The sequence below is a fragment of the Electrophorus electricus genome, chromosome 26, assembly GCF_013358815.1.
Source record: "Electrophorus electricus isolate fEleEle1 chromosome 26, fEleEle1.pri, whole genome shotgun sequence".
Lineage (NCBI taxonomy): Eukaryota > Metazoa > Chordata > Actinopteri > Gymnotiformes > Gymnotidae > Electrophorus > Electrophorus electricus.
Genome location: NC_049560.1, coordinates 1,407,587 through 1,417,262, shown reverse-complemented (window position 1 = coordinate 1,417,262; position 9,676 = coordinate 1,407,587). Strand labels below are relative to the sequence as shown.

The following is a 9,676-nucleotide window of genomic DNA, read 5'->3' as shown; positions in this document are numbered from 1 at the left end:
ATCTGTTGTTGAAAACCGACTGCCGAATATAAATTCCACACAGGGTGGCGCTAAAGGTTCATAAATTCTCCGTTTTCCTTTTGAAACTGGTTTACAAATTGCAAAGCCATCCTTCGCAAATTCTGCGAATATCATGGTTAGCGACAATAGGAAAAGTAAACGATGAGTAAACTATCTGCATATTACACACCTTCCTGAAGAAAATACATAATACGGTTGTGCGTTAGAGACCTCTGAGATTCGTATATTCCACAAATATTACGGATGGATGCTTTTGCCGAAGCAACCCTGCTGACTGTCCTACGCACTCGAGGGAGGGAGTAAACAGAACTACACCCGTAAATGAAGCAAATCCCTGTCAACTGATGGTTTCCTAGGACTGTTTTGTTGATAAATTATAGAGTGGCCCGAGTCAAGGCTGTACATTATGCATGATGGCCCAGTGGGATGAACATGTTCTGAATATTTTACATCATTGTTACGATTGGTTTTCTGAGACATCAATCGTGCCGCTCGTCGACTCTAACACCGCCCATTCGGAGCGTCATATGCCCGTCAAGTGACGTCAAAGTTTCTGCAGGTGCTCGAAGAGGTGCAGCATTGGCGTAATTGACGCTTAAAACATCTCCCGCGGTAAGGCAATTGTAAATTAGCTATTTAAATGTTTTTGCTCAATTGATTAGAATACATCTGTATATTTAGTATATTGTTCACTTTAACAGCTAAGCAAATTCATCCTTAAAAAGAAAGAATAACCTTCATTTGACATGAACCTCACACAAGAGATAGCCATCCTATCTACATCTACCAGTGAAAGACACATCTGCCCAGTGGGGTTGATATTTCTAGCACTACTGCAGCATGTTATGTTAACGTTAATATCAATCTGTATCATTTTGTCCGTGCTTTGTAATCTGTCATTAACAATTCGAGGGGGCATATATATATATTCTACGATCTGAATGAGGAAAAATATGTATTGTGCATACGTTATGTTACTTGTTATAAACGAAACGTCATCTATGGACTCCGATTTGCTATTTTGTTAAATAAACCCGAATGCTGCGTCTTGTAACGCAGGAGGCATCATGACTGCCACATTTGAAGATTACGCGCACCGATCCTGCCGCCATCATCCGCCCAAATAGCTCCATTTTCAAACGCACAGAAAATATAGCCTGTACACACAAAAAAAACCCGACATTTCCGAATAATTCACTTTACTTTCCAGCTCCTATTAGCTTTCCCTGTTAGGCTGCTTCGCGGCCTCGCCGATGGTAATAACGATCCGGCAGGACGTTTTCATTTGGCTATGTCAGTCAGCAGTTGGTTATTGCTCGTAGATGATGTGTCTTCGCTGTCAGTTTAACGGGTTGTTATGCTAGCGTTTGGATGTTACACATTTATGTGAGGCTCTATCTGCATATTACTGTTTCAATACATATGTTTAGAGTGCACTGTTACATTACGAGAAAAAGTTTTGTATATTTTTTTTCATGTGGATGGATATTCCTTGTCCGACACCGGTCTGAATAATAGCTGAATATTTATTGCTAGGACAACCGTAATCGGCATTAGTCAACAGCGGGCGTCTGAGTGTTAGAAATACAGTCATTATACTGGAGTTGGAGTAAGTAGGAGTAAGTGTCATAGGTCTGAGTTGAGCACCGTCTCTGTCCCTGCATGTCCAAATACTAGGCAAACATTGGTTTTTACTTTGCACACAATGGAAAGTATTCTAAGCATTTAAGAAGTGCACTACAGTTTTTAGTACAGAGCTGTGGCTTACGTTTTGTTAGATAATGACAGTGCCAAAACCTCTTTGGCAAGATCTGCTGGGACCCAGAAGAACTTCACCCTTGAAGAAACAGTGTAGGTCCGCATAAGTATTTTGGCTTACTGATAAAGCTTTTGGCTCCATTCTGCATGTACGTAAAAGTGAGTCTAATTTTAGAGCCTCAAACCCTTTGTTATCTGGAGAAATGTTGACATCTTAAGCACTCCAGGATGTATTTGTGCTGTGCTGAGTCCAATATACCAGCGCACAATGTGGTGTTTTTTTAAGTCATTTTTGTTTAATCAAAAGCATCTCTTTTCAGGCAATTATGAGATGAGATTTTCAGGATCAATCGATTTGATTTGATATTCATTTGCTTATGACCGATATCCAGAAATGTACTGTGAGAGCAGGTTAAATCTTTATGTGGACCAGTATGCTTTACCACCTTCATTGTATTACATGAATTCAGGTGCGTCCTACTTAACCTGTAGGCACCCGATCAGATTATGAATGAGCACACCTTTCTGCTGCCGTTTACTTTAATGATGATCTAGTTTCCTGGAAACCCAATAGGCACTAATTTGCTTGCTGACCCCCAACATCTCAGGCAAATACTAAAGGTAGTTGAAATGCTTGAAATGTCTATATATGGTTAGTTTGATTGGTGCATGTACCCGCCTACTAGCCTGAGGATTGCATGATATAAGATTACATCATGATATAATGATATAAGATTCAGTGAGACTGCAAAACTGAATTGCAATGCCACTCTCTGCCCACACTCCTTTTTTATCTATGTCCTATATGAAGTCTTCAAAGGTGAATGCTGCTGCCTTAAAGAAATTAGCACTGATGAAGGGTTAATTGGTATATAATCAGTTTATCTTATATTATAAACTGTTATATACAGTTTAAAAACTAAGGCTTGTTCTTGTGTTGCAATTCCATCAAGGCAGTGGTAGTTGAGGCTGAGTCAAGGACAGGAAGCTTTACTATAGTCTGAATCATCCTGATTAAGATCAGATATTCCTCCCTGTGGTCACCCTTACCTAACCATGCCTAACTGAGGCATAGTTCTCCTGTGACCCACGATTTATAGTTGTCTGAAACGCTGCATTTAGGCATGCGCTTGGTTACTGTGGCCTCAATTCAGGTTTTTTTGCTCAAGTAGCCATGTAGTGGCATGTAATTTTACATCAGCTGTGCTTCTTACCAACTCTTGATGTATATCCTGTTTTGAATCCTGTTGTGAAATGACCAGCCACACAAAATGTTATCAAATTAATAGATTTTAAGTCAATGACCCCAAGAGACCTTGTTAAGCCTTTACACTCAAAGAGCAGACTTAGCCATTTTTGGTTCAGTCAAACAGAGGTCAAAAAAGCACCATCACAGGCCCTATTTTTAGATTCTTGTCTGTGAGGCTGATGGGCTCCATGCCAGTGGTACTGTATCAAATATTGATCAACCGTGGCAGCACTATGTCCAGTGAATGCCAATCCTGGCTTCTGGGAGAGCATCTCTTACTCGGGTCTTGAAAAGTAATGATTCATTCCTGCTTGGCTAGTTTTTGATGGTGCATGACCCAGTGGCATGATGCCATCACCCAACGTGTACCCCATTAGCTAGTGATTTAGAGTTTGTGTGTCTGTTAGCATGAAGCTTTAAGGATTTGTCCAATCCCAGACTCAGGTTGTGCTGTTGATCAACAGTGTGACATTCACTTGTTCTGAAGCCTGCTTATGCTCCTATGAGTAGGCTGTTCTTCTATTGTGTTGATTCTCTTGATTAGAACAGAAGATGGAAGGGATGGTCTTCTTCCACACCCCATTGTGATAATTAAAGACACAGAGAGAGTGTCATCTGTCCATTGCTCACAGCCACAGTAAAGCTCGATGAATAGCCCTTTAAGGCTGATTAAGAGGCTTTTCAGATTTGATGGTGCTCAGCACAGAGTTTTCCTTAACCAGCATCTGGCATAGTGCTAACTCACAAACCATGACCTACTCCATAGCACAGCACAGCACAGCATTTACTGAACGAAATGCAGTGTTCCCTCCCCTAGATCTAATCAGATAAATAAGACTTAATCATTAATGTGATCAGACCTAATGTGAGGAGATTTCATTCCATGCCAATAATGGACATATTCTAGATGAATACATACAATTGCATAAAATGCAATTAATTTTTTTTTTTTTTTTATGAATACAAGAAAAGAGTTCTGCAAAAACTTGGAGGGGCTCCTCTGAAAACGTCTCTTCAGAATGCATACTAGAGTCATGGCTAATTCAGAGAGTGCCGTCTTTCCAGTCTACCTCCTGCCAAAACAGAAATGGATAAAAGTTTCAGTAGATTTTTCCATCTCATGTGTTTCTGCTCCTCTCAGATGGCTTCAGCTACAGATAACCGTTATGGCCAAAAGGACTCTTCTGACCAGAACTTCGACTACATGTTCAAGATCCTCATTATCGGAAACAGCAGCGTGGGAAAGACCAGCTTCCTGTTCCGCTACGCAGATGACTCCTTCACGCCGGCATTCGTTAGTACGGTGGGCATCGACTTCAAGGTGAAGACCATCTACAGAAATGACAAAAGGATCAAGCTGCAGATCTGGGTGAGATCTGGTGTCCTCGTCAGAGGAATGTGGATGGAATACGAGCTGCTGGAAGGAACTAAACAAAATGTATAGTCACTGATGAGTTGGCTGTGTAGAAAGTCTGGTGGTTAAGATAGAGTTTGAGCACTGAGAACAATTTGAGAGCATTTGTCATATCCATTCTGTAAATAATGTGAGCATTTCAGTGTTTTGTTATTTGCTGTCACATAAAACATAGAAAGAACCTGTGCCAGTTAATAAAAAAGCAATGTAGGCATGTAGCGTTAACATCACATGAGCAGATGATGGTCAGTGTGAGGTGTGACTGTCGGGAGGCTGGCAAAGTGATGACTGAGTGTATGGTTGGGTGGAAGCCGATACACCAGACCCGTAGCCAATCAGAAACTCACACTCCCCCTCCCCCAGTGCCTCAGGTTTCCTATTGCTGGTAACACAATGAAGTTTGATGAAGTCTCTTCCTCACACTTGTCAGTACCATATAGGAACAGCGTAGCAAAGGCCAACAAAAAGGCATCAGTATGTTACTGCATGCGTTAAAAAGGGTTCAGCGTCTGTTGCCTGTTTTTGGTTGTACATGGTAAGAAATAAACGTAGTGTGTAGCATACTAATTTGGTGTGCTATGCATGGAATTTCTTGTTATTGTCTGAAACCTATTTTATGGACAGGTGTGAAATTTTGTCCACCCTTCTCACAGAATGAGGCTCATGGAGACAAGTTCATTGCTTCTGTTCACTGTTCATATGATAAGCTAATATGTCTCCCCAGCATTAGTTACCAGCATGAGAATTGTAATCCTGGATGGCCTCATTGACTAAATGAGTTGTTATGCAGAGTCATTGACCATCTCATTGATTGATCAAGTCCAGTCTTGAAGATTATATCATTTGCCAGCATTGCATTTAATTAGAAAAACATTCTTATTAAAGTGATTAAATGATAATTTCTCTTGGATATTTGAGGATAATATGACTACATCAAACTAGAGTTTGGTCTCAGCTAAACAAACTCACAGCAATTTAATGTGCTCACGTGCGCTTCCTTGCGTAGTGCTGTCATTGCAGTTCAGCTCCACCAATCATACCCCATGGACTGTGAGAGCCCATGTGTGATGAATGTGTGTTTTTAATCATATGACCAGGGTCGCGCATTGTGACTATGCCTTGCATGGAAACGGAATGCTTAGTTCGAGTGCCCTACTGCTGCCTCTTCCATTAGGACACAGCGGGGCAGGAGCGGTACAGGACCATCACCACGGCCTACTACAGAGGAGCCATGGGCTTTATCCTCATGTATGACATCACCAACGAGGAGTCGTTCGCTGCCGTACAGGACTGGTGAGTGAGGCTTGAAGTGGAGCTCTTCAGACTTAGGAAGGAGTCTTAGGAGACTTGCATTTTAAAAGAAAACCCTGAAGCAGTTAAACCCTGTTCAAGCTGATAAAAAATGAATGTTTGCAACATAAGCCTTCTTTCTTTTGCCAACTTCAGACTTCTTCCTCGTGAGTGATTCCCAAGGTGTTAAGTCACTATCACATGGCTTTAAGGTTCAGATTTATTTGTCCTGCCTTTAACGTGCTTGTCGTTCTTACAACAGGTCTACGCAGATAAAGACGTACTCCTGGGATAATGCCCAGGTGCTTCTGGTGGGCAACAAGTGCGACATGGAGGATGAAAGGGTGGTGGCCTCTGAGAGGGGCCGGCAACTCTCCGAACACCTCGGTGAGTTTGTCCTTTCTTATTCAAGGCTTTCTTATAAGGTAACTTCAGCAAGATCCCAAACATGCCTGGATATGTGAGCCAAGGAATGCCTTGGCTCACACGGGATCTTTCAAATGGATTTGAGTCATTCCTTCGCATCATAAATGCTGCTACTTCTGTACTTATATTAAAACAGTGTCACCAAATGCTCCAAAGTCTTGGTCTCAGTTAATCAGGAGTCCGTGGCGTCACTTTAGTGTGTGACTCCGGTTTTGCTCCAGGCTTTGAGTTTTTCGAGGCCAGTGCAAAGGACAACATCAACGTGAAACAGACCTTCGAGCGGCTGGTGGACATCATCTGCGAGAAGATGTCCGAGAGCCTGGACGCTGGTGACCCCGCCGTCACGGGGGCCAAACAGGGGCCACAGCTCACCGAGCAGCCGTCCGCACCACACCAGGACTGTTCATGCTAAAAGAGCAGCCCCTCCCCGACCCCTGACCCTAGCCCTGCCTACACTGCCCTGCTCTACCATATATGGGGGGTAAAAAGGTAACAATGGCAAAAAAAAGAAAAAGATAATCGACACTTGGCTCCTCCCCAAATTGTGCCCTCTCATTTTCTACCCTTGGCTCGCTTCTGATTTATTTTTATGGTGTAGATTTGTTACCCCATTGCCCCATTCCCCTGTTTTCAATTATGTCAATTGTCTTAGACTTGGAGAGGGAAAGCCATACTACACTTTAAGCGCTTAGCATTAGTCCTAAGTTTGGCGAAGCACAAATCATTGCTTTGTGTGTTGGCTCTTTTCTGTGTGGGGAAAGTGCTGCGCGCAGTTCGCTCACCCATGTTTCCTCTGGCCTTTATGTGCCATTTTTCAACATCCTGTATGTTCACCTTTCTTTTTTGTCTTCATATTTTGTATATATTTCTTCATATTTCTTTGTTTACGTTGTCATGCTTTCCTTTTGTTAAATGAAACATGAACAAACAAAAGAGGAGAAATTTCTTAATATTTATTCAAAATGTGTATATAGATAAGGTGCAGTATTTAATTGATACAGGTATAGTAACATATTCAAACATGTTTTTGAAAATACATGAGAATGATATTATTCAGAGAATTATAAAGAAAATAAGAAGTCATGTAATGTTTTTGTGGTAATCCTTTGAATTGCTTGTCACAAACCTCTCAGCTAATTGTAGTTCTTAGTGTTCCTTCAGCTGAACAGCTACATTTTAACTTCATTAGAGTTGTGAAATTCAAATATTATACACAGACATTCCTAAGTGTAAAATGCATGGAAGGAAATGAAGCCATTCAGGCGAATTCTTATACGATTCCAGTGTCAGTCGCTTTATATCCAGACACTCGGAAGCAATCTGTTCTAAATGAAAATGTGTAATACTTCAAGTGTGTGGTTGCAGAGACGGTACTGTCTGCAGAACTTCACATCTCCTAGGTGAAATACTTTGACATCCTAAATCATGCGTACCATCCTCTATTTGACCCAAGTTTCAAATTTTAGATTCCTCTGTTTTTCACCTTTTTATAAATGTTTTAAATGGGTCAGATTTGTGCAGGACATTTGTGCTTATGTTGTGGTGCAAGAGATGAAAGAAACAAGTATCATGTGACTATACTTGTAATGACCCAAGCGTGATCGTCAGGACTGTTACTAGACAAACCTAATACAGGCATTATTGAAAATATAAGGCGATGATGAACAACAAGACCTGAGCCCATTACTAACATTTTTGTGAGTTCCTCTATACTCCAAAAAGACAAGGTGATCTCCCACTCTTTTTCCCTTTGCTATGCCGTCTTCCTGAAAACCACTGTAAATATATTTGAGTCTTTTAGTTTTCTGTGTGGATTGTGCTGTATTGACTCTGGGCTCAAAATAAGAAGAGATAAGAAACTTTAAATAATTTAGTTTATGTGTTTTACCTGCTTTTGTGTATGCCTGCTCGTGTATGAATGTGTCACTTTATTACAAAGCAATATTGAGGACAAAATATCTTTGGAAGTGTTATTCATAATTTCATTGCACCCTTGTAAGAATGGGGGAATGTTAAGGATTTGTATTCTTTAAAAAAAAAAAAAAAATTTAAAAAGGCTTCTTGCCAAGTGCTTCAAATCCCGAAACTGGAAGCTTGTTCAGACTGATGGGAATGCGGCCTAAATTTGTATGCTATGGTGCCCGATGCAGCATGTCTGGTTTTACCTCTCAGTGACGTCAGGGTGATTTGAACAACCAAGTGGAGGCGATGAAAAGGCCAGGAACTACCAGTATAATGCTAAATGGCAGACAGGATAGAAGACACTTTCCACTCATGGCCTATTTGCGGTGCTGTGCTTGTTAAGATCAGAAAGCTGAGATTGGATAATATGATACTGATGTGAACATGGAAACAAGTGTTGAGTCTCCAGTGAACAGTTTTGCGTCATCCCACACTGAAACTGCTGAGAGGTTTTCGGTAGCAAAAAAAAACTTGAATTGAATTTTTTTCTTTCTTTTTTTTACTGCCCAACCCCCTTCTAATTTGAACACTTCATTCATTTTTTTTTTCTTTGATAGGAAATTAGTGTATGTTTATGAAAATCAACTATTATGCAGTAGTAAATTTACTCTAAATACAATAAGGGGTACCGTGTCATGTTCAATGGTGAAATTTACCAAACCAACTCTGTATGTTGTGGAAATTAATTAATGAAAAAATAAAGGTTTGTGCTGTTAAATTAATCTTGGCCATAAGGTTTCACTGCTACCAATAGGAAAGTGCTTGTGTTTTGGTCATTTACAAAATGTACTAGCATAATTTCACTAGAGGGCACCAAAGAACAGTAATTTCTTGCCAGTGATTTAAAAATAACTTTTTCCCTTTGAGCAAATATGACGTCAAATACTGACTGTATCAGCTGTTACCTTGGTAACATGGAGGGGGATCAGGTGACTTAAAAAGTAGGATGGTAGGTATTGGCTGGAAGGCTCTGGAAGAATAACAGTGTCTAATGGACCAAATAAAAAGTGAATTTATAGTACTCAGTTTTTAGTATCTCAATGCACAAGTAGTTGTTGAATAACTGGCAAATCTCTTAAACAGTAAGTTTTTATGACTTATTTTTAACCTTTGGTAAAATCTGGTAGTATGCGAGTCAAACCGGTAAGAATGAATAACTTCGCATTCACATTGCTAAGGCAATGACAAGTTGTCATAAGTTACTACACAAGACCTAGAAGGTCAAAATACCTTTAGCAGAGGGTCATGTGATGGCTTTGATTGCCCTACATAATTTAGGACAGTGATGTAAAAGTTATTTTTTATATATAATGCCTGACTCACCATTCAAGTGGGTGGTTTCCAGAGGCCTGGGAGTTCGAAGGTACAATCCAGTATTTTTTGTGGTTGTCTTCTGGACTGATATCAATGTCATTCCTAGGATTTGTTGGAGCCTCTCCTATCTCTTATGTTTCACAGCCCCAAATGCCCCCATCACCACTGGGACAACTTTTGGCATTAACATTCCACATCCTCTCTGTTGGTATGTCCAACGTCTAATATTCCATCCTTTGGAT

The 9,676-nt window shown here is 40.5% G+C and overlaps 1 protein-coding gene across 1 annotated transcript; it reads left to right on the top strand.

Annotated features, from left to right (window-relative positions):
* Positions 1-546: 546 nt before the first annotated feature.
* On the top strand, positions 547-8,842 carry rab3ab (RAB3A, member RAS oncogene family, b). Its single transcript, XM_027017406.2, has 5 exons — positions 547-633; positions 4,170-4,397; positions 5,617-5,735; positions 5,995-6,119; positions 6,380-8,842. Exons 2-5 carry the CDS (start codon positions 4,170-4,172, stop codon positions 6,568-6,570), a joined length of 663 nt encoding a protein of 220 aa, XP_026873207.1. The 5' UTR covers positions 547-633; the 3' UTR covers positions 6,571-8,842.
* Positions 8,843-9,676: the final 834 nt, after the last annotated feature.

What these genes read in the sequence shown, in the direction of transcription:
- rab3ab (XM_027017406.2), top strand. Translation starts at nt 4,170, where the DNA reads ATGGCTTCAGCTACAGATAACCGTTATGGCCAAAAGGACTCTTCTGAC. An exon ending in GGATCAAGCTGCAGATCTGG is followed by an intron (nt 4,398 to 5,616) that starts GTGAGATCTGGT and finishes CTCTTCCATTAG; the next exon opens with GACACAGCGGGGCAGGAGCG. An exon ending in TTCGCTGCCGTACAGGACTG is followed by an intron (nt 5,736 to 5,994) that starts GTGAGTGAGGCT and finishes TTCTTACAACAG; the next exon opens with GTCTACGCAGATAAAGACGT.